Source organism: Mastigoproctus giganteus, chromosome 1 (genome assembly GCF_048544385.1).
Source record: "Mastigoproctus giganteus isolate SK-2022 chromosome 1, ASM4854438v1, whole genome shotgun sequence".
Lineage (NCBI taxonomy): Eukaryota > Metazoa > Arthropoda > Arachnida > Uropygi > Thelyphonidae > Mastigoproctus > Mastigoproctus giganteus.
In genome coordinates this window covers 234,847,002-234,872,884 of record NC_143575.1, presented here as the reverse complement: position 1 = coordinate 234,872,884, position 25,883 = coordinate 234,847,002, and the positions used below count along the sequence as shown (strand labels likewise).

General features: G+C 39.1%; 1 protein-coding gene across 3 annotated transcripts in view; it reads right to left on the bottom strand.

Annotated features, from left to right (window-relative positions):
- The window catches only part of AMPKalpha (AMP-activated protein kinase alpha subunit), a 163,844-nt gene that overhangs the window by 120,921 nt on the left and 17,040 nt on the right, over positions 1-25,883 (bottom strand). For all 3 annotated transcript variants that reach the window (XM_090384992.1, XM_090384984.1, XM_090384977.1), the window contains exons 2-3: positions 21,486-21,627; positions 6,983-7,076 (exon numbers count right to left, since the gene is read on the bottom strand). In XM_090384992.1, coding sequence (XP_090241118.1) covers positions 6,983-7,076; positions 21,486-21,627 — 236 coding nt within the window. The remainder of the gene's footprint in view (positions 1-6,982; positions 7,077-21,485; positions 21,628-25,883) is intronic.

The following is a 25,883-nucleotide window of genomic DNA, read 5'->3' as shown; positions in this document are numbered from 1 at the left end:
CTGATTGACAAGACTCTCAACATATACTCCCTCCTACCATTAGCATTAGCAGAGGCATTTGATGCAAGAAAGCAAGCTTATGCAGCATCAGCCAAAAAAAAATAAAATAAAATAAAAAATAACCACTTCCACTTCACCCCTCTGTTCGTTCAAAATACCTGTCCAGCTGAGCCTTAAACTTATTTAGGCTATCAACTTCCACGACAAGGGATGGAAGTCTATTCCACCAACCAACCACCCGCTGGCTAAAGGCAAATTTCCTCATGTCTATCCTACATCTGTCTTTTCTCAATTTGAATTTATGCCCTCTCAGGTGATTATTCTGAGCAAGAGGAAGAATCCCATCAGCATTGAGCATGCTCAAACCATTCAAGGCTTTATACACCTCTATCAGATCACCTCGCTGGTGCCTAGTCTCCAGACACTGTAATTTGCAAAACTTAAGCCTTTCTTCGTAAGAGCACCCCTTTGTTCCATTCACTAATCTTGTTGCCCTTCTCTGTACTCATTCCAGCATCTCTACATCCTTCTTGAAATGAGGCCTCCAGACCTGTATACAGTACTCTAGTGTGGCCTAACCATTGCCTTATACAAAGGAATAATCACCTCCTTATCCCTGCTAGAAAAATTCCTATATATCATCGACAATACACCATGAGCTACTCTTGCAGCCCGTCTGCACTGCTCAGAAAACTTCATATCTGCCTGCACAACCACCCCCAGGTCCCTTTCATTCTCTACCACTGTCAGTGTAGTACCACAGAGTTGATACATTGCTCTGGGGTTGCTGTTTCCCATATGTAGTACTTTACATTTGTCAATGTTAAACTTCATTTGCCACCTCGAAGCCCATCTGCTCAACTTTTCCAGATTCTGTTGCAGTAGCATAGTGTCAGTAGTGTCCTTGACAATCCTGCCACCCTTCGTATCGTCTGCAAACTTGGACATTAAGCTTGATATACCATCATCAATATCATTTATAAATACAGAAAACAATAATGGACCCAATACTGAACCCTGAGGGACTCCACTAATAACATTAGTCCACGATGAGCAGTGTCCATTGATTACCACTCTCTGTCTTCTCCCACTCAACCACCCCTTTATCCATAGCAGCAATTTGCCTCCAATGCCACACTGCTCCAATTTGTGCAGCAGTCTTCCACGTGCAACAGTATCAAAAGCCTTTCTAAGATCCAAGTATATAATATCAAAGTTATTCCCTGCATCCAGTTCTTTTGTGACTGCATCATAGTATCCAATCAAATTGGTCAGGCAAGACTTCCCCTTAACAAAATCATGCTGTGTCTGAACTATGACTGAAGTCTTGTCTAGATGATCCTGCAGTGCTTCTTTAATCAGTGTCTCCATTAATTTTCCAGGAACAGAAGTTAAACTAACAGGTCTATAATTATTTGTGTCGCCCTTTGATCCTCCTTTGTGAATTGGGGTCACATTTGCACATCTCCAGTCCATGGGTACTTCCCGTGTCCAAGGAAACTCTCATAATTATGGCTAAGAGTTTGCTTACTTCCTTTGCTGCCTCCTTTAATATAACTGGATAGATCCCATAAACCCCAGGTGCCTTTCTTGTATTTACCTTCAACAATTTCTCCTCCACTTTGCTCTCAGTTATTACAAGATTCTCTAGCTTACTGCCAGAGTTGAATACACCTCTGGCATTCCCCTCGCTGAATAACTCCCCATGTGTGAATGTTGATGCAAAATATTCATTCAGTTTGTTAGCTACTTGAGCAGGATCATCAACAGTTTAACCATCGATATCAAGTGGACCAATATGATTCATCCCCTTCCTTCTAGAGTTTACATAAGTAAAGAACTCCTTGCTGTTTTTCTTTGCATCCCTTGCCAAAGATTTCTCGTAATCTGCCTTCGCCTGCCTAACCTCCTTTGTAACTTGGTTACAGATCAACTTGTATCTATCATAGGCTTCTGTTTCACGTGTTAATTTGTATGTATCCGATGCATTTTTCTTCTCTGCCATATGTCTCATTAGTTCATCTGACATCCACTTAGGCCTAAAACCTTGAACAATATTTCTTAGTTGGTATTTAAAGCCTAGTAGCTTCCAAGATAAGTTCTTTGAATGCTTCCCATTTTGAATTTGCTGTTGGTAACATCATCAGTTGGTCCCACTGTATAGAATTTAAATACTGTCTCAGTCCATCGTAGTCGCCTTTACGAAAGCAATAACCCTTCCCTTTACCCCTAATGGTAGTTACTTCTTTGAGTAAATCCCACTTCAGCACACTGTGATCACTGCCACCTAGTGGTTCATTTACCTGCAGATTCTTAATGCATGAAGAATCACTACTGATAATCAAATCAAGAGTATTACTCCCTCTAGTTGCCTCCTGAACATGCTGATGTAGAAAACAATCATCCAATAAATCCACAAAAGCCTTGCTAGTGTGAGAGTGACCAGCCCCCAAATTCCAGTCAATAACTGGGAAATTAAAATCCCCCATTATAAGACTCCCTGATTTACTGGCCCACTCTATTTCCCCGTACAGTTTCTTATTATACTCATCAGAGTCATTAGGCCTATAGCACACTCCTACTCTCAATTTTGATCTCCCAATGCTTATGTCACACCAAACTGACTCGACACTGCATTGTCCAGCAATGTTGACTGGCTTCACTTCCTTGGATTTTATGTATTTCTTAACTAATAGCATAACCCCTCCTCCCTTCCTACCCTGTCTATCCTTTCTGTAGACATTGTACTCCCCAAATTCCAGTTCTGCATTCCTTATATCTGTGTGACACCACGTCTCTGAAATACCTACAATATCTGCCTTTGATGTTTTTAGCAATACCTCAAATTCATCAAATTTATTTACTAAACTCCTAGCATTGGTGTACACGCAAGTATACATGCACCTGTTCTTTTTCTTAGCTACCCTAACACAACCTATGTGTTTATTTGTACCGCAATGGCTCCCAGCAGTCTCTGAAATACCATGCATCTTGTTTTCCAGGCTGCGGCTCATTCCAATAGAAGCAGTGCAAGAATCACTTTCACCTCTGCCAGTGGCTACTGTTAATCTATTAGTCCTTGTATCCCCCCAATCTAGCAGTTTTCCGACCCACCTAACACTGCCTCGATAGCATCAGCAAACATTCTTGCACTCTTTCTATTTAAATGTATCCCATCCCTGTAGAAGCAGTCTCTCCTGTTAACAAGTACAGACCAGGCTGAAAAAAATTCTACCCCTAGAGCCTTGCACAATCCTTCCAGGGCCGAATTGATTGACAGGGCTCTCATCATATACTTCCTCCTATCGTGTCTGGGCAGAATTGCAGACACTTTCAAATTCAACCCTAATTCACGGCTTTTTTCCAACAGTGACCTGTACTTGTTAAGCAATTCCGCCGGTCTGGGTAGAATTGCAGACACTTTCAAATTCAATCCTAACTTGCAACTTTTTCCCAACATTTCCCTGTACTTGTTAAGTAAGTGCTCAGATCTCCTACTCTTAATATCATTAACGTCAACATGTACAACAATGTCACCTTTTGTGCTCTTAAAAGATGATATCTGCTCTATAACGTCATCTACTATTGCCCCTGGCAGACATACACTGGTTCTATTCACCTATCCTTGCACAACATATTTCTCGTTTCCCTGACAATAGAGTCACCAATGATAACCACTTCCTGTGGGACTAGTGCATTCTGCCTTGGAGATTGCCGCTGTGTTGCCTGATGCACAAGTGTGAGCTCTGGCATTGAGTTGGGTAGCTGAGAGCTTGATGGGCCTCCCATTTAAATTCCTTTGATGGAATGTACTCTTCAAACCAGGTATAGCAGGTTGTATAGCAGTATTATGTATAGCAGTTGTAAATCCAATCTCATCTAAACCAGGACTTTACAGATAGCGCTATGCTAATGAAACAGAACATTTTTTGCAAAGTGCTTCATTTTACTTCACTTTTTACCTGTTCTAAGTGGGGGAATTAAGTCATTGTTTTGTCAAGAAATTTAGTATTAGTACTGTAAAAATGGCATAATGAAGCAAGTGTGTGTGGAACTGGGAGGGGAAAAACCTGTCACCTTCTCTCACTTCATTTACCTACAAACCCAAGATTCTTATCAAGTGAATACTCCATACCCTTTTTTTTTTTGTTTTTTTACCAAACTTGTTGCTCTCCTCAGTACCCTTTCCAGCATCTTTCCTAAAATACAATTTACAATCATGTATGCAATATTCAAAATGTGGCTTAACCACTTCTTTATACAGGGTGATTCACTACCAGTGCGACAAACTTGCAGGAGGTGTAGGGGGCACAAAGATGAATCGGAATCACATAGCATTGCAGGGTCCGAAATGCCTTTTTCATGCGGTAGAGGATGTTGAACGGGAGGTCGTGTGAACAGCGATACCACTGGAAGTCAGCATTTGCGAACCGGTTCCTGAGGCAGTAAGATGGACGAGTATTCAAACGTTGAACTGGCCGACGTGCACCTCGCGTATGGAGCTGTGGACTGTAACGGGCGCACCGCTCTGCGCTTGTACCAGAAACGTTTCCCGCACAGGCGTGCTCCTCATCATACAATTTTGGCATGTGTGCACAGAAGGTTACGTGAAACTGGTTGTTTCATGAGAGGTAACATGAATCGAGAGTGAACGACGAGGACGCCAGATAATGATGAGAATGTCCTACGTCTTGCAGAAGGCAATCTGAGTACGAGTACTCGAGCGATAGGCTAACGATTGGGTATTTCCCAATCCACTGTATGGAGAATACTGTCAACAAACCAAATGAGTTCATACCATCTGCAATGCATCCAATCATTGGAGCCTGCGGATTATCCACTCTGGAGGACTTTTGCTACTTGATTTCTTCAACAGAAACAGTTCGCAAATGCTGACTTCCAGCAGGATCGCTGTTCACGCGACCTCCTGTTCAAAGTCCTCTACCGCATGACGAAGGCATATCGGACCCTGCAATGTTATGTGATTCCGATTCGTCTTTGTGCCCCATACACCTCCTGCAAGTTTGTCGCACTGGTAGTGAATCACCCTGTATAGTGTTTTCATAGTATGTGTGAAAAATTCTGAAACATATTGTTGCACCTAAATTAAGGGGAAAAAAAAGAAAAAGAAAAAAGCATATAAACATGTCTGAAAACATTTTAGTTAGGAATTTTATACTGAATGGCATTATGTTTGTATGTCTTTCGAAACAGCATACAAACATAACAATCCTTAAATTTTTAAGTGTTATGGTTTGCATATTGATTTTACAATAATGATTTGAAGTGATGTCCTTGCACTCGAATGCTGAAATAGTTCATTGAATTAATGGCTACCAAACATTCTCAGATGTTGCTGCAGTAGTGCACATTGTTTCAGTCACATTCTATTGATCACTGAAGTTTTGTGATATCAAGAATTCCTCTTTCATACACAAAGTTCTTTAAATGACCCAAAAAAGTACTCAAGAGAGATAATGTTGAGTGAATGTGCTGACCAAGCAATAAACTTCCCTGACCTATCCAAGTGGACAGGTAAAATCAGGTGTACTTTCACTTGCAGGATGTAATAAGCAGAATCACCAATGTGCATGAAAATGTCCCAATGTCCAGAGGAACATCTTCAGGCAAACCTGACAAAATATCTTCAAAAAAGTGTGAGTAAACTTGGCTGGACAGTCATCATGGAAAAAAACGCCCAGTTAACTGATCAGCAACACAGTTCCAGATGTTCCAACAGTAGTTGTACCCAGTTCATCTGGAACTGGGTACAACTACTGTTGCCAAAGAAAGTTCCAGATATAAGAAGAACCCACAGCAGCACCAATAAATCAAAACTCATCCATAGATCCTATTATCATGTCAAGAATTTAATCCTCAGTATCACAATAGTAGGGGCTTGTTGTTACCATGACAACTTTGCAGCATAATAGAATATACCAATTTTCCTCAAATGCATACTGACAATAACAAATTTTAAACAATTTGATTAGGAAAGTTTTGTGACATAATCATCTTGTTACAAGTGAATTTCTTCCAGTGTGACAACATGTGAACTGCACATCTATGTACTCAATATTGGAAAATGAAGTCACTGCTATAAAATTAAATAACATTGTCACTAAACAAGTCCCAGCAAGCAACAAACAAATAGCAATATATGGAACAGATGAGAGTCAGCACTGGAATGTGCTCACTCTCAGAGAGAGAGAGAGAGAGAGAGAGAGATGAGTAAATGCTTCCCCTTCATTTTAGCATTAGGGGCAAATGACGCAAGGAAGCAAGTTTATACATTATCAGGGAAAAAACACTTTCCACATCGCCTATCCAATCCCTCAAAATAATTTTTTCTACTTTTAGTAATAATTTTAGCATTAACATTAGTAGTAGCATATGATGCAAGAAAGCAAGTCCATTCCCTCCAACAGTTTGTCTAGTTCTTATTTAAATTTATTTAAGCTATCAACTTCCACAACCACAGATGGAAGTTTGTTTCAGTAATCAACCACTCACAGGCTAAAGGCAAACTTGTGCACATCCATTCTTCAACTGTCCTTCCTCAAAGTTACAAAAGTAATGCAAAGTACCACATAGCATTTTTATCCAAGTGCAGTATATTCACAGAAAATCCTCATGGGCTACTGGTTGAAATTATCTATGCAATCCCTTAATAGAGTGTTAATCTTTTTGTTGAAGGAAATGTGTTACAGCTATATTCCTACCCTGAATCCTGTAATGCTTGGTGAAGTGGTGCATGCTGATGCAGAAATAACTAGGTGTTGGTTATTTCTGCATTTAACTTTTTATTTTTACATAATTAATTATATATAATTTTTTTAAATTTATTATTTCATTACTAAATTCATACTAGTATTCAAATTTTGTATTTGCTCAGTAATTCTGTTTACACAAAAAATAAATTAATGCTCATAAATCTTTCTTAAATTACTGCAAATATTTTGAAAGAAAAATTGTTACTTACCTTGCCATGTTTTACAATGTAATCAAACAGTTCCCCTCCAGATACATATTCCATAATCATAAAGATGTCTGTAGGTGTGCTGATCACTTGATATCTGTCACAAATATGAAAAATACTTGTTTTAGATCTGTTATGAGACTAAATATCTTTAAACTGTATATCTACAAGTTACAATTTTATAAAGCTTTATGATCACTCTAACAAGTCTGCTTAGTATACTCAAAATATCAATAGTCATTATTAGCCAATCCATAAATAAAGCACTTCTCATAACAAAAATATAATGCTGTTTATTTGTAAAGCAGTGTCAGGCTGTTTTGGTATTTACTACCATCTCATCAATAGATGGCCAAGCACCCTATCAGTACAACACTGAAAATTAGCTGAAAACCCGAAGTGCAAGACCAGAAATAGCAAATGGAATGTACAGTATGGGGGGAAAGAACTATTTAATAAATTCTATCTGCTGAGGGTTGAATCCCACTAAACTTACAAATCAGCACAAAATTTTTGAAATTTGTCAGCTTTTTGTATGTGTTTGTTTTTCACTTAGTAGTGGTAATATTTGTTTTTTAATTAGTACTGAAAGAAGAGGTAGGGGAAAGAGAGAAGGAAAGAGGGATATCAACAAGTGAAGTGGTGACAGCAATGGTAAAGATAAAGGAGGTAAATTTCCAGGGTGTGATGAAGTGACAGAGTAATGGTGAGATTTGCTGGACAAGCAGGGCTGCAGTGTATACACAGAGTAATGAAATTAGTATGGAAGGAGAAAAGGATACTGAGAGACTGGAAAAGAAGATTGATTGTGTCTATATATTAAAAAAGGGGCAGGAAAAAGTGTGAGAATTATAATGAATCACCCTGACTAGTCATAGAGAAATTGCATGAAAAAATAGTGGAGAAGAGAGTACAGTCAGTTCTGCTATAACGTCTCTCATGGCATTTTGTGTATTAAAACCAACAGGGCTTATGGGTAAAATGGGGTTAGGGGCAGAGCACTCAAAAAAAAAAAAAAAAAAATGTTCAGTCTGGTAAGTAAAACACTAAAAAAAAAGTTAGAAACCCAATAAAATTGCAATAAAAACAGATTTAAACTTCTAATCTTAAATTTCTAAAAAATAAATAAATATTACAGTAAATATAGAACTGTAATATGTAAATACTAATTGATATTTCTGTTCACTGACATTTTTTTTTAATCGTAAAATTTAAAACAGTAAAAAATATAAGCAATCAATAATGACAAACGTGGCATGACCAAATTCCACAAGTGAGATATGCAGTAACAATTTCACACATAAAAAATAGGGATGAGGAGAAGATTCTGAAAATTTAAGAATGTTTTTTATATGATTGAAGATTTCATAGAAGGGGAAACACATTTCACTATAATAATGTAAAAACCCACAGAATTCCAGCTATCAGTATTATCACAAATGCAATAAGATCAAATTTACTACCTGTTTATAATTAGATTGCACTAACAGAAAAGGCCAATAAACCGGGAACTGCAAATTTTTTTATTGTTTTATGGTAGTGACTTCCAGAAATGTACTCCTCTGCTCACACATCACGCCTCGAGAAATTTCACAATGAAAAAATCGACATTAGCTCCATGGAGCTGAAGGTGGATCCATGAATAACGTTATGTGAAATGAAAAAATACAATTTAAGCTTAATAAAATCAGTTTAATTTTATTCGGTATTTTAATTTACAATCAACAATAAACATTTGTGGTAACCTTTATTGTTGCATGTTTGCACTGTTCTTTTCAATGTTGATGGTCAGACATCTGCCTCTAATTGATCTTGCTCGCATTGACGCTTATGACTCTCTATCTGGCATTCCACCGCTGTCTTTGGTGCTTGCTTTTCAACATTAGATTTGTGATTTTGTCAAAATCTTTGAACACGTTTAGTTGATGCAACTTTTGGCATAGTCACAACTTAACTAAATAAAACACAACCGCACTGCTCAACAAATGCAAAGTAACTGAACGAAGTAGTTACTATAAAGTATTTAGGGGCAAAGGCCTCATGCTACTAGGTAGAATGATTAACATGTAGGTTAGTGCAAATGCATCATTTTAACATAGCTATCTACCAAAGTAGTTGAATTAATTAATTAAATTGGCATTGTTTTGGTTATATCTCATTTTGTGACTGCCTTCACAACTACATGTTAGTCATTCTACCTAGTAGCATGAGGCCTTTGTCCCTAAATACTTTATAGTCTATATCACTACACACCATCGGGCATCTCTCATATTGTGAAGTTATACTTCATAACTGGGTTGTCACTATTGCAACACCAGGGTACCTGCCCACCCACCGAAGAGAAGCCAACAAGCTTTGAAACGGTGCCGTCTGGGTGGTGGTATCTGCCAAGAATAAATAACAAGTCTTCTCTACTGGTGAAGTGTTATTTATTCGAGGTAGCACAATATCATGGCAACGCGTTGTGAAGGCAGTCACAATATGAGATAGCCAATTTAATTAATTAATTTAACTACTTTGGTAGATAGTTATGTTAAAATGATGCATTTGCACTAACTTACACGAAGTACAGTAGCTACTTTAATGAGTTGTTCAACTCTCGAAAACTAAAAACCCGATTTGAAATCTAATTATATATCCTTATAGAGCTCTCAAAGGGCAACAATTTTGTTGCTTACTGTTTTTGTCTAACATTTATAGTTTTCAAGATATTGCAAAAACAAACTTGAAAATGCTCGAATTTTTCCAACTCTCAACTTTGCATCGCTATTACTCGGGAAGCATAAGAGCTACATCAAAACTATTTATAGATGTAAAAACTACTTTTCCTATGGAACAATACTCTCACTTACTGTTTATGTCTATCTATCATAGTTTAGAAGTTATTGAGAGTGAAAGTAACCAAGGCACAACAGCAAATGACCAAAATGTGAACTTTTTAGTTTTTTCGAAAAAAATTATATTAAATATCAAAATTTCTAATTTTTTCTTGCATATTCGTCGATGGCATTATATACCCAACAAAATAAGCATAAACCGTTTATACTATTGTTCTATTAGTTTCAGAGATATAACAGCGGTTAGCCGTTTCACTTTTCGTAACAGCCTGAGTGCTGTGGGGTACTCCCGGCATAGATGTTATTCACGTCAAAATATGAACAAAATATGAGTTGGCCTACAATATCTTGTGAATACAGTGAATGACAACAGTGTGTCTCTGACCAACACAACTACAGTAAATGGGAAATATAGCTCTCACACATTTGACATTTTTTAAGCTTCATAAACTTGTATGTATTGCTGTGCAGGCTACTATGCTCAGCTTGGTGCCAGGTTTAGCATTCACGTAGTGTTACTCACAGACGAAATCAAGCATGAGCCAATGTGAAAATCGTGTTATATTCACACTGTTCCATAATACATCAGTCACATTGGAGTAAATTCGTATTGCCAAAATGTGTGTTATAGCAGAACTGACTGTTCAAGAAAAGGTTGAAAGTAGGATAAGGGAAGAGCAGGGCAGCTTCTTCAGAAAAGCTAGACTGACCAGTGATCTATTTTTTTGTGAGACAAATGATGGAAAAACATTACAACTTTGGAAAGAATTTGTGCGTGTCTTTTTTGGATAATGAAAAAGCATATGATAGCAGAGAGAGAAGAAAGGTATGGAAAGTGTTAAGGAAACAGGGAGTAGGAAAATTGTTGATAGAGGGTGATGTTATATGTTATGTTATTTGGTTTTTAAGAGCATTAGCAACTAAGGCCATATTGTTCCGGGATATGCGGTGGTCATTCCCTGACCTTTCCGCATCCTCTGTATTTGGTGGTGACGAGCTTGAACCCCGGTCTAATCAAGAAGCGTGTGCTACGCACTGCTGCTCCTTCCCACCTGGCTATGGAGGCGCCACTTTTTATAGAGGGTATTAAAAGTCTATACAGGGAGTGAAAACAGTAGTTGGAAACACAGGCAAGTGCACTCTTGTCTCTACTATTCATACTAGTAATGGATGATATAGCATATGCTGTGGAGAAAAGGATTGGTAGAGAAAAAATTAAAGTGATGATGTTTGATGATTTGATTTATGGAGAATGAGGAGGGTACAGGAGCAAGTGGAAAGAGATACAATTTAAAGTTTAGCGATGTTAAGAGTAACGCAGTTAGAATGACAAAGGAGAGGCAAGAGGAGAAGATTAACATCATTATTGAGAGAAAGAAGATAGAAGTGGATAGTTTCAGATACTTAGGGAGTACAGTAGAAGGAGAAGAGAGAATTGATAAGGAGATATGTAGAAGCGCAGACCAAGGAAGAATGTTTTATAACTGTGTAAAATATCTAGTTTGGAGAAAGGAGGTACCCGAGAGGTGCAAGAAGGTATATAACAAGCTCTATAGAGCTTGTTATGTACCAATAATAACCTATGGATCGGAAGCATGGGTAATGCAGGAGGAGGATATTATCAGAATGTAAGCAATAGAAATGAAATTTCTGACAGGTGTGTGTGTGGAAAGACCAGGAGAGACAGAGTAAGAAACACTGCCATTTGGAAGAAAGTGCAAAGTGTGTTAGTTGTCTGATGGCACCAGGGGTTCCCCCCTTATCTCCACATTGTGTACTCTGTTTGTGTAGTACAGAACTGTGTAGGCCAGAGATTTAAACAGTGTGGGGAGAGGAAGGATGTGTAGTGTTGTGTATTGTTGTTGTTCTCACCGTGTTTTTTTTTTTTTTTTTAAGTGAACCCCAAACACGAGAGGTATTAGAACCGTGCTAGTACCGTGCTTGGGTTTGAGGTTAAGAAGACGAAAGAAGATATTTGTTAACATTGGACTTGAACTTCTGTAGATTGTAATTTTCAGGAAATACGTATGAAGGAAGGTTGTTCCAGAAAACGGCAGTTGAATGAATAAATGAGGAAGATGAAAAGTTGGACAGTAAATGGATGTTGGCTAGTGACGGCACGTGTTCGGACTGTTTTGAAAGAGAGAGCAGGAATTATAGAAGCCAATTCAGAAGAACAGTGCCCATGGAAGTATCTGTAGAAGAGGCATGCAGCAGAAACAGTGCGTCTATGAGAAAGAGAGTGGAGAGACTCTGTTAGAGATGAATCATTAATTAATCTAACTGCCCTCTTCTGAATGGAATCAAGAAGCCTGAGAGAGGTTTTGGGGGGACCACCCCAGATGTGGGAACAATATTCCATGGCAGGGCGGATTTGCGATTTATACAGAGTGAGCAGCTGTTTGGAAGAAAAGTAACGCTGAGCGCGAAAGAGAAAACCAAGATTTTTAGATGCAGAGGAAGCAATATTTGTAATGTGCTTGTGCCAAGAGAGATTAGAAGTCAGGGTAATCCCCAAAAGAGATATATCATTTTGCCTAGAAATCAGAGTGTCACTAAAGATAAGCATAGGAGCAGAAGAATCCTTTTTGCGAGATATAAGACAACATTGAGTTTTAGAAGGGTTGAAATCAACTAAGTTGTCTTTGCCTCACTGGAGAATTACCTGATGATCGGCATTTAAGGAATTGGTAGCAGATTTTCGAGAAGTTGAAGCTGATTGAGCAGGACAAGGTTTCTCAAAATGGAAAGTTGAATACAATGTGCTATCATCGGCAAAACTATGGATAGGATTTCCAGTCAATGGAAGAAGGTCATTGATATACAAGAGGAAAAGAGTGGGGGAAAGAACTGAACCTTGGGGGACACCGGCATTAGTGGAGAAGCTAGAAGACAGAGAGCCATCTACCATCACCCTGAGTGAGCGATCAGAGAGAAAACTGGATAACCAATTACAAAAAACAGTTGGCAAACCATAAGATGGAAGCTTGTTTAGAAGACCTCTATGCCAAACACGATTTAAAGCCTTTGAGATGTCAAGAGCAACTGCTTTTATGTTTCACCAAACTTTTCCGTTGAATTTGTTCGTAAATGGGTAACATAAGCTAGAATATCCCCAGGATCGCACTGACGGAATCCATACTGACAATCATTGATCAGATGGAAGGTTTCTAGGTAGTTTAAGAGTTGGCAGTTAATTGATTTCTCCATTACTTTAGAAAGAGTAGAAGTAATTGTAATGGGGACGATAATTGGGTGGGAGGGATTTGTCACCTTTTTTAGGAACTGGCTGGATATGAGCAAATTTCCAAGCAGAAAAAAAAACACCTTTGGAATAATAAAGTGAAAAAAGGCAGCAAAGAACAAGAATAACAGTAACAAAGTTCAGGAGCACAGGTTTTGAGAACAAGTGGGGAAATACCATCAGGACCTAAAGCTTTCTTACCATCAAGATTTGTCAAAATCCTTTTGACGGAAGACCACAGGAAGCATTAAATGGAGATGTTGGGAATGGTGTGAGGTGTTATACCAAGATCATTAATACATGAGTTGGAAGAAAAATGGCAGAGAGAGAAGAAAGGTATGGAAAGTGTTAAGGAAACAGGGAGTAGGAAAATTGTTGATAGAGGGTGATGTTATATGTTATGTTATTTGGTTTTTAGGAGCATTAGCAACTAAGGCCATATTGCTCCGGGATATGCGGTGGTCATTCCCTGACCATTCCGTATCCTCCATATTTGGTGGTGACGGGCTCGAACCCCGGTCTAATCAAGAAGCGTGTGCTACGCACTGCTGCTCCTTCCCACCTGGCTATGGAGGCGCCAGATAGGGAAGTGTTGACCGGAACTTAGCTCTAGAGACTAAACATGAGTTCCACCACTTCAAGCCTCCAATAAGCAAAGTGGTGGTATTTCACCGGTTGATGAGAGTCATATACCACCTAGTACTGCCTGGTAACATAGAGGGGCGCCGTTCCTCCATGTGGTGCGGGCGCCACACCTCGACCCCTGCTTACGTTGGTTCACACCTGGGTGGTCACCCAACATGTACTTGTGCATGGAGGTTATACCCAGGATTACTAACAGTCCCACCATCGTGAAGGTGCAAGAAGAGGATTTGGCTGTCACAGACCGTCCGGACTTCGCCGAAATTGGGTCCACTTGACTTGAGTGTCACCCGAATATCAGTTCCATCAGCGTTTTAGACTCCCAGGTAGCAAGTACAGCTTGTCTGGCATATCTGAGAGAATGTCTGTGACAACCTCAAGGTATAGCCATTGACCCCTGTTAGGACCCACCGTTACCACACTTTGCCATGGGGAGGCAGGTCAGGTACCCAGTAAATTTTATTTTGTACTCTGGCAGGCCCTGCCACCTAGTTTCTGAAGATTACAGTGGCAAGGGCCTATGTAAAAAAAAAAAAAGAATAAGAAAAAAAAAGGGGTGTAAATGCTAAAATATAACACGCCAAGAGAGAAGTTTATGTAAGCACGGTTTAAATTTGGATGTTATTAATTTGATCAATTGTGTGGGCCGTACACTGGCAAGTTAGATGGAGTAGGGGGAGACTGAAGGCAGTGGGGAAAGGCAGAGGTATGGGGACAACAGAGAAAGTCAGTGAGGATGCCCCCAGGAAGTCAGTGAGGCTGGTCCATGCCTCACCAGGTGGAAGAAGGGGGCATCAGAGAGGAGACAGAAACCTGTACCCCCGAACTGGGAGGGGAGTAAATGAAAACCAGGCGAGAGTGCCTGGTTTGACTGCCAATGTAGCTTGTAGCAGCAAAGCTGCTGGTGTCTCCAATGTCTGGGTGTGGAGTCTTGCATGGGATCAGGTTGTGTGAGATCAGGTCAATGACCTGATCTGTGGTCATTTCCTTATTTCTTCTAGTTATGGTGACAATTCAGTGGATTACGTTTCACAAGATGCAGTCCTGTCCGTGGTGGTTCTTTTACGTTGTCACGTATTCAGGATCCAGACGTGTTAATATACTTGGGACAGAGTCCCATCCAGGGTTTGTCGTCACTTCCTTGTCTCATTACGTTGTAGAGCTGGTTTAGTGCATTGTCTTTTGCTGGACATAGTCCCGTCTGTGATTGTTGGTAATATGCATTGTGGTATTGTAGCAATCTAGCTGCCTGACAATTTAGAAGTCATGCAACAAGCAAGAGATGTTGTCAATTGTTATCTCAGTCAGTATGGATTTTCATTATGGCTTTGTTTAGTTATAGTAACAGAGGTTTTGGGGATGTAGATAGAGGCATCCTCAAAGAAACAACAGAAATGAATCCATCAGGTGAGTGTGGCCCAGGGATTAGGGGTAAAAGTATGCTGGGTAAGAGAACCCAGTGTAGACCAAGAAGCCAATGATCTGTCGTGATGAGTTGAAGATTTCCCTTGAAGGGAGCTGCCCAGGTGTTGATGTTTCCGAAGTACAAATCGATTGATGTCATAATCAAAATTGTTGATTCTTAACCTAGATACTGGTTTTAGGTGTTTCAATCCATGTCTTCTTTCCTGTGAAGGGATAGTCAGGTCCTGTGGTTTCAAAGCTAAAATCAGGTAATGTCACAGCCCAACTGATTTACCTTGCCTCCAGATTTAGTTGCAGATATCAGCCCGATGGATCTTGGATGCAAGAAGTGAATCTCAGTTCAATTGAGCTTCGATGAGGTTGGTAGCTGATGCTACTGGGGAGGGGTGCCCAGAATCTGTCTCAAGTTATTGGTCTTGGTAGTTTAATAGGCTCCTTAATGTTCTTTGTCTGTTGAAGACATTCTGTGCAAAAGTGGTGAAGTATTTATAGTTGTCATGGGTATGAAATAGTATATGTTCTTTTTCCTTTGGCAAATTAGTAATCTTTGTGATTAAAACAGATCTCAAGTCCTCATGGTCAGGACAGTCATACATTATATGGTGCCAAGATTCGTCAGTGCCACAGTGGCAGAGTGGATCATCTGTGATGCCCAGCGGCATAAATTTTTCTTGTATCGACACATGGTCTATAAGGAGGTACATTATGTACAGGCCAAGGGCAAATCAGCTTGGAGCTTTTGGGAATGTGAATGCTACTTCAGGGATGAATTTCTTTGTAATTGCTCCCTTAGTAGATGCTGTCCATCTGTCCTGCCAGGCCTGCTGCAGGTGAGCAAGAAGGTGCCTTTTCTTTGTCTTGTGATTGATTGCTGGGTTGGTGGTGAATCCAATGGTGGTAGTGAAGATTCCTTTGGACAGATGATACAACATGTCACATATAATTATTTCAAGGTCTAGAGGGAGGACCCCCAGTGAGAACTTGGAGAGCAGGAGTGCTCACCATGCAGCAGGCTCTGGTGATGGTAAGTAGTATTGCTCTTTGAATGGTGGCTAATTTCTTCAGATTTGGTGATATCAGATCCCTGCAGCATATGAGATGGCTGGAATAAATACCACATTGTAAAACAGGGCTAGGGTACACCGGCTTAGACCCAGTCCCTGCGGTTGACCCTTGCCACTAATGCTATGTAATTTCTTATCTTCTTTTGGATATACTGTAGGTGTGGGAGGAAGGACAGTTTTGAAGCCAGGATTACACCAAGGTGCTGCAGCTGGGTGCAGTGCTTGATGGTTGTGGCATTGATCTTAATCTGTGGTGGTCTGGTTGAGCTTAGGCGCCCTTTCAGGAGGATGCTGGAGTTTTTCTCAGCCGAGATTGTCAGGTTGTGCTGGGTAGCCTACTCCTGGAGGAGCAGAAATTTCAAGGGCCCTTGAGCTGGGAGGCACGGAAAGGATCAAATCATCTGCATAGGCTTGGGACTTAACATGCCCAAGATCTTGGTTTAGGAACTCATCCAGGACCATGTTCCAGAAAGTTGGTCCTAGGACTGAGCCCAGTGGGAATCCCTGTGGATCTTTCTGATCACCCTGGAGTAGGGAGTCTCTATACTGACAGATCTGTCAAATAGATAGCTTTTACTGCAAGAGTAGAGATTTTGAGAAAAATGTGCTTGCCTAAGCCTATCAAGGATGCTCAGCCACCAAAGTGAGCCGAGCACCCAGGCAGAGTCAACTTCAATTACAAGGAAGTATTTCTCAGGTGTGAACTGAGCAGATGTTATCAAGTTATTTAGTGCATCTACTGTCGAGGGGCCCCAGATGAAATCCATACTGGTTGTTGGCCTGTAGGTTTGTGTTTGTATAATACTTGTGAATTCTAAAGAAGATGAGTCTCTTGAAGAGTTTGCTTAGAACAGTTAGGAGGGCAATTGGTCTGAACGATGTTGGCTGTCGTGGCGGTTTATTCGGATTCTTGAGGAGAAGTCGAAGACTAACTGTCTTTCAATCAAGGGGAAAGGATTCTTTTGCCAGACAGTGGTTGAAAAGATTCAGCAGTAAGTATAGATTGTAGTCTGCAACTCTCCTGACAATCTCGGGCTACAGAAGGTCAGGACGTGGGCATTTCCTGTCCTTGAGTTTCAATACTATTCAATGAAGTTCCTCCATGGTGAAGGGCTCTTCAGTTTCCTGCATGGTGTAGCAATCATTGAAGGCACACAGTTGGGCTGGTAGTGGTGTGAGGTTAGAGATTGGTGGCTGGAAAATGGTATTGAGTATATTATTAATTGACTGCTCCCAGGTAGTGGTTATTATACATTGTGGTGCGAGAGTGGTTGTCAGAACCTCTCCCCAAGGGAGTTTATTGGTGGTAACTTTATATATCACCCTCCAAGGGTCGGCATTCCCAATCGAGGTCACCAGGTGCTCCTAAGATGTCCTTTTTTTCCTTTGGCAGATTAGAGCCATATAGGTGTTCCTGGCTATTTTTTTTTTTTATGAAAACCCCAAACACGAGAGGTATTAGAACCTACAGTACTTAGTACTGGGCTTGGGTTGGAGGTTGAGAAAACGAGAGAAGATATTTGTTGACATTAGATTTGAACTTCTGTAGACTGTAATTTTCAGGAAATACATATGAAAGAAGGTTGTTCCAAAAAACAGCAGTTGAATAAATAAACGAGGAAGATGAAAAGTTGGTTCTGTGAGTTTGGAGTTGGACAGTAAATGGATGTTGGCATGTGTTCAGAGTGTTTTGAAAGAGAGAGCGAGAATTACAGAAGCCAATTCAGAAGAACAATGTCCATGGAAGTATCTGTAGAAAATGCATGCAGCGGAAACAGTACGTCTATAAGACAGAGAGTGGAGAGAGACTGTTAGAGATGAATCATTAATTAACTTAACTGCCCTCTTCTGAATGGAATCTAGAAGCCTGAGAGAGGTTTTGGGAACAATATTCCAGACAAATAAATAAATCACTGAAATATGTCTGAATTAGTTTATTGATAAAAAACCAAAAAGTGTTGACTGTTCACTTTGTAAGACAGAGAAAAAATAATTTATTTTTATAAATAAAATAAAAGGCTTTAGTTGCAATAAAACCATAGCATTTTATTTCCTGTAATTTCCCTTACAAACATTTACATCCAAATATTCTACTTTATATTAAATCAAAAGTTTTATATCAAAAGTTATATTAAAATACATCATATAGAAGTAGAAATAAAATATATAAATTCAACATTTTGTTGCATTTTAAAATATGAAATAATTTGTTTTTTGTAAACTAAAAATAATGTGAGCATTCTTCCGTGTGAGCAATTTTTCGTGTGGATATTTTTCTTGTGAGCATTTATGACAGTGGGGGTTTTTTCTCTGTGGAATTTTCGTGTGGGCTTTTATCAGGGAACCGAAAGGAACGTCGTTGTCTTTACAATATTTTTCAACCTCATGAATGAAGCAGCATTTAAACCAATCCCAAAAGAGATATATTGTTATCCAATGCTCTCTGGTTCAATCGGAAATGCACAGGTATTATTGATTGATGGCTTTATTGATACCCTTAAATGCACAACGATTTACAGAATGGTACACAAGTAGTGGTTTTAATCTGTAATCTCCCACTGCATTAGCCTCAAGCAAGAACGTGGCCCTATCTTTTGACACCTTGAAACCTGGCATTGTATTTTCCTCTTTGGCAATGTACGTTTGATCCAACTTTTTATTGATGCGTTGAATAGCTACCTTCATCGATAATTTTTTTCAACTAATCATAAAATTTCTCTGCAGCTGCAGAATCGGCACTGGCGATTTCACCACATACAAAGGGTACTAGGAAAGTTTTGCAATACAGCTTTGTTTATTTAATTTTTTCAAAGTAATTTCCTCTACATTCAATACACCTCTCCATCCTCCGAAACCAATCTTTAAACCAGTTCTGCCAAGTTTCACTAGGGAGTAAAGCACACTCGTTGTCCCAAGCCCGTAGAAGGTCCTCATCACTGGAAAACCGCCTCCCTTTTAGCTTCATTTTCACATGCGGGAACAGTGCAAAGTCGCAGGGAGCAAGGTCTAAACTGTAGGGAGGGTGCTTGAGAAGTTTCAGTCCTCTCGTGGTCAAATATTCGGTGCAGGCTTGGGCGCGGTGAGCTGGAGCATTTTCGTGATGGACGTACCAGGTGTCCATTCTTGACTTTGGCCGCAGGTTCTTCATAGATCCAATGACTTTAGGCAGGCATTGTTCAGTATACCACTTAGCTGTGACTGTCTTCTGCGTGTCCAAAACGACACGTTCCACAATTCCACTCGATTTGAAAAATACAGCTATCATTTTCTTCTTTACAGATCGGGATTTTCTGACAATTACGGGTGTGTCGTCATCATCAAAGACCCAAACTTTGTTTTGAGCCTTGGTCGGCAGATCGTAATAGTACAGCCAAGTCTCGTCACCTGTCACGATGTTGTTCACATACCGAGATTGTCCCTTATCAAACTTTTTTAACATCTCCCGGCACCAAGTCACACGTCGTGTCATCTGCTCTTCAGTCAGTTGATGCGGCACCCAGAGAGAACAAAGTTTCTTCACGTGCAAATGATCTTGCAGAATCGAACGAATTGCTGGTGCATTTAGGCCCAAAGTATCCTCTATCTGTTGGTAGGTCACTCGCCTGTTTTCGTCAAGCATTTTCCTCACAGCAGTAACGTTTTCCTCCGTAACTGACGTTCGTGGCCTTCCCGGCCTCTCAGAATCCTCCAGAGTGAAATTTCCCCTTTGGAATTCTCTATACCACCTGAATATCATTGTACGATGTGGACAATCATCATCTAGTGCAAGAGTCATTTCTTCTAAGCACTGGTCTATGGTTAAACCACGCACGAAATTATACCGCAAAACTGTCCTTATCTCATTTCGTGACCACGATGCCATCGCAAGCACTTTACACTCTCACTACTAATGAATAACTGAGCCCATCGACTTGGCGCGGCGGCTACTATGCACGTATGAACATGTCTCAACATGCAGCAACAAGCAGCTTCCTGTGATTCATTGTTGCGTCATATTGCAAAACTTTCCTAGTACCCTTTGTACTTTAATATTTTGGAAACCAGCGTGATGCTTGAACCTATTAAACCACCCGTTGCTTGCCATGAACTTGGCTTGGGGTTTGCCGTACTTATATTTAATATCTTTGTAAATACTTGTTGCTTTTGCTTGAATGGTCATTAGACTCAGGGGCACTCGCTTCTGAATCTGATTTTCCATCCATATTATTAACAGCTGTTCCATCTTCAATATAGCATCTGAATGCTGTTTTGTGATCACTGTTGATCTAAATGTGTTGATCCTTTGACATGTTCTTTTATATGCGCACTGTCCTTTAAAATAGTATTCACTGTTGAAGCAGCGAGACCTGATTCCCTTGCAATAGATGACAATCTTTGTCCTGCTTCATACTTCTTAATCATTTTCATTTCTAAATCAATTTTGTTTTGTTTCCTAGCACTACCACCACTTGCACTTTTCATTGGTCGCTTTCCCTCCATCATTGTAATACATAAATAGGAATGAAGAGAAGTTTCTGAAAATTTGTTTTTTATATGATTGAAGATTTCAGTGAAGGGGAACACATTTCACCATAACTGTGTAAAAATCCACACAATTGCAGTTATCGGTATTATCACAAATGCAATAAGATTGAGTTTACTACCCATTTATAATTAGATGCACTAACAGAAAAATCCAATAAACCGGAAAGCGCAAATTGTTTTTTGGTCATGACCTCCAGAAACATGCTTTAGAAAAATATCACAAAGCTGTTCAAAAATTGATTCTTATAACGGGAACATATGATAATGATGAAAGGGTAGTACAATTTCCATTATAAATATGCCCTTTTAGAGAGATAAATAGCTTAGTAATATAGAGAAATTTTCAACTTCCAAGGACTTGGAACGAATTACAAAAAAAAAAAAAAAAAACACACCAATGTGTTATTGGGTTCACATTATGATATTTTCATGATACCTCCATTTATTCCTATGGAATGCAAAATACGTGTACATGATTTTTTTAAAGTTTGCACTGGCTGGCAAAAACTTGCGTAAAGTTGAATTTCCGTAAGTCAAGTATTACGTTAAGTCAGGGAGTTCCTATATTTGAGAATTTTGTCAAATACAGAAATAAAATAAAGAAATAATGATAGTAAATACTGTAAAATCATTCAAAGATAATTTTATATTCTGTACATTACAAAAAACATGAAAATCTGAGTGTAAACAGAGAAAGGTATAAAATTATAGTTAAAAAGAATAATCTCTGGAGAAAGTGGATTAATTATAAAAAATTAATAAATACTTACAGTTTTATAATATGAGGGTGTCTAAAAAGTTTGAGATTCTGGATTTCTCTACGGATTTTTCCAACCACATCAAGATTCTTAATTTTCTGCCTGTTCAAGATTTTTACTGCCACCTTATGGCCAGTCAGTTGATGACGTGCAGCTGAAATCAAATTACAACTAAACAGAAATTCTAATATTCCATGCAACTAAATAAAAATATTTAGCAAAACTAAATATACACAAAGTTTATTTTGAGATTTTTGGCACAATGACTACTTTGATCATAGTGCACCAGTTCACATGGTATGCTGGTCCCTATGGTCTTTATTGTGTTTATTATGTCTGTACAATTGTGTGCATGGTTTTGCTTTTGTGCTTGCACCTTGAAAACTTGAAATAACACAAGACAGAATACTACTACTTCCAATTGAATTTTGAGTTGCTGTCCTAATTGAAGAAGCATTCAAGAATTCCTTCACTTTTCAAAAACCTCTGAATCTAGACCTCTCTAACCAGGTGAGAAATGGAAAAATATATCACTATACAATCAGAGAGAATCTACACAAAGAATCAGTAAAACAATCTTTGTAAACTTCTATACACACATTATTATTATCTTTCACATTATTTCTGCAAATTATTCTGGGACATCTTTACAGAATACATCTATTACCAATCGTTTTTTTGAGCCCATAGTTATAACAGAAATTCCCAAACAGTTACAATTTGATTACTGTTTTTGGTTTGGTTATACTGAATGTCCATAAAATTCTTGTGCATCTCTGTAATGTCCATCTAGATTGTATTAACTAAGAAAAATACTAATAATAATGTGAGTAGAAAAGACTCATCTTTAGGAGACATTAAAAATAATATCCAAGTGCATGAAAATAGACATCCACACATTTTTGCATATCGGAAGATAAACAGACCAAACGAGCCTATATGATACTGGTAATTGCTTCATTCCAGATCTTGACAGAAGTGAGGGTTATCTTTATTAACTATTTATTGCTCCCCACAGAAGAATGTCCAGAGATAGGAGACACCTGATGAGCAAATACTTTTTGAAATCACTCTGATGCATCACAGAGATTCATCTGTGAATTCATCAGTTGAAATTCATCTGTTATCTCTATCGTTCTCCCAACCCCACCAATCACTTGGAGCTCTTTGACTACCTCTCTTTGCAAACTTGACTTTCTCCAGTCAAACTTTCCTAACAGCGAGGTGATTTTCCTAGGTGATTTTAATGTTCACAACTCCAGCTGGCTTCTGTTTTCTAGTCACACTGACCCAGCTGGTCGAGCTGCTGAGGCTTTTGCAATTACTAATGACCTTGCACAAATTGTTCATTTACCTACAAGAATACCAGACAATTCTAACAATACAGCCAACACGCTTGATCTTTTTCTCACAAACAACCCTTCTAAGTACATGGTCAAAGTGAGTGGTCCTTTAGGAACTTCAGATCACAGCTTTGTGACTGTCTCTTTTCCAATGGAGCCTTTATCTCATGGCCATTCCCAACCTCGTGTTTTTTGGCATTACAAGAATGCAAAATGCAATGACCTGCGAGATTTCTTTTTTTCTTTCCCTTGGTCGGATTACTGTTTCAAAACTTCTGATGTCAACATTTGCTCAGATCGCTTCAGTGAAATTATTCTTGTAGGAATGGAATCCTTTATCCCACTCCACTTTAAAATCTCGTCCTTTATCTAAACCTTGGTTTTCCAATAAATGTGCCAATGCTGTTCAAGAGAAGAATGTTGCATATCGTAATTGGCTCGTTTCGAACTCTTCAGTATCATTTTCTGCCTACACCAAAGCTCACAACAACTGTAAAGCAGTTATCAATCAGTCCAAACTAGATTTTGAACAGGCTAAGAGTAGAAAACTTGCTTCTTGCCCTAATGGTAGCCGAGAATTCTGGTCTCTTACCAAAGCTATTGGCTGCAACTTTTGCCCATCTTTGCTCCCACCTCTGTCAAAACCAGATGGTTCTGTTGTCACTTCAGCCAAGGATAAAGCTGACCTGCTAGCACCCCATTTTTCTTCCAACTCATGTATTAATGATCTTGGTATAACACCTCACACCATTCCCAACATCTCCATTTAATGCTTCCTGTGGTCTTCCGTCAAAAGGATTTTGACAAATCTTGATGGTAAGAAAGCTTTAGGTCCTGATGGTATTTCCCCACTTGTTCTCAAAACCTGTGCTCCTGAACTTTGTTACTGTTCTTCCTGTGGTCTTCCGTCAAAAGGATTTTGACAAATCTTGATGGTAAGAAAGCTTTAGGTCCTGATGGTATTTCCCCACTTGTTCTCAAAACCTGTGCTCCTGAACTTTGTTACTGTTATTCTTGTTCTTTGCTGCCTTTTTTCACTTTATTATTCCAAAGGTGTTTTTTTTTCTGCTTGGAAATTTGCTCATATCCAGCCAGTTCCTAAAAAAGGTGACAAATCCCTCCCATCCAATTATCGTCCCCATTACAATTACTTCTACTCTTTCTAAAGTAATGGAGAAATCAATTAACTGCCAACTCTTAAACTACCTAGAAACCTTCCATCTGATCAACGATTGTCAGTATGGATTCCGTCAGTATCGATCCTGGGGATATTCTAGCTTATGTTACCCATTTATGAACAAATTCAACGGAAAAGTTTGGTGAAACATAAAAGCAGTTGCTCTTGACATCTCAAAGGCTTTAAATCGTGTTTGGCATAGAGGTCTTCTAAACAAGCTTCCATCTTATGGTTTGCCAACTGTTTTTTGTAATTGGTTATCCAGTTTTCTCTCTGATCGCTCACTGAAGGTGATGGTAGATGGCTCTCTGTCTTCTAACTTCTCCACTAATGCTGGTGTTCCCCCAAGGTTCAGTTCTTTCCCCCACTCTTTTCCTCTTGTATATTAATAAGCTTCTTCCATTGACTGGAAATCCTATCCATAGTTTTGCCGATGATAGCACATTGCATTCCACTTTCCATTTTGAGAAACCTTGCCCTGCTCAATCAGCTTCAACTTCACAAAATTCTGCTACCAATTCCTTATATGCCGATCTCCAGGTAATCTCCAGTGGGGGCAAAGACAACCTAGTTGATTTCAATCCTTCTAAAACTTGGTCTTGTCTTATATCTTGAAAAAAGGATTCTTCTGCTCCTATGCTTATATTTGGTGACACTCCGATTTCTAGGCAAGTTGATATATCTCTTTTGGGGATTACCCCGACTTCTAATCTCTCTCTTGGCACAAGCACATTACAAATATTGCTTCCTTTGCATCTAAAAACTTGGTTTTCTCTTTTGCTCTTGGCGTTACTTTTCTTCCAAACAGCTGTTCACTCTGTACAAATCACAATTTGCCCTACCACGGAATACTGTTTCCACATCTGGGGAAGTGCCCTCAAAATCTCTCTCAGGCTTCTAGATTCCATTCAGAAAAGGGCAGTTAGATTAATTAATGATTCATCTCTAACAGAGTCTCTCCACTCTCTTTCTCATAGACGCACTGTTTCTGCTGCATGCCTCTTCTACAGATACTTCCATGGGCACTGTTCTTCTGAATTGGCTTCTATAATTCCCGCTCTCTCTTTCAAAACAGTCCGAACAAGTGCCGCCACCAGCCAACATCCATTTATTTAATGTCCAACTACAAACTCACAGAACCAACTTTTCATCTTCCTCGTTTATTCATTCAACTGACTTTTCTGGAACAACCTTCCTTCATATGTATTTCCTGAAAATTAGTTTACGGAAGTTCAAGTGTAATGTCAACAAATATCTTCTCTCGTTTTCTCAACCTCCAACCCAAGAACAGTACTAAGTACTATAGGTTCTAATACCTCTTGTGTTCGGTGTTTTCATAAAAAAAAAATTAAAAAAAAAGAGAGAAGATCCAACAAAATAATACGGTCAGCAAAATCCATGTGATAATGGAAACAAAGGTGCACAGGGATTTGAAAGATTCCTGGTCTTATAGTACAGAATTTCCCAAACTTTTATTTCTTTCACCACCCTAATATATTTCATAAATTTCATGACTCGTCCAGGACAAGTGGAAATAAACAGATGACATAAAATTTAGCGATGAGTACTCTTATAAAAATATTCCTCACAAATATTGAAACAGAATATATACTTCATACCAGATTAGTGGCAGTGGCATATCCAGGTATCATCATAAGGGGGGAACCAGGCTTTTGAGTTTTTTTTTTTTAAATGCCTCCTGCATTCTTTTTCTTTAATTTCAAATTTTTAGTTAAGGATGGGCATATGCCCTCTCTGCCAACCAATGAATATGCCCGATTAGTGGAATGGTTTGTTCATATTTCATTAAAAAAGTGCTTCATAAAATAACTTGCCCCGCAAGCAAAGTGAACCTCTGGGTGGGTGCACCCACCCCACACTTTTTGAGAA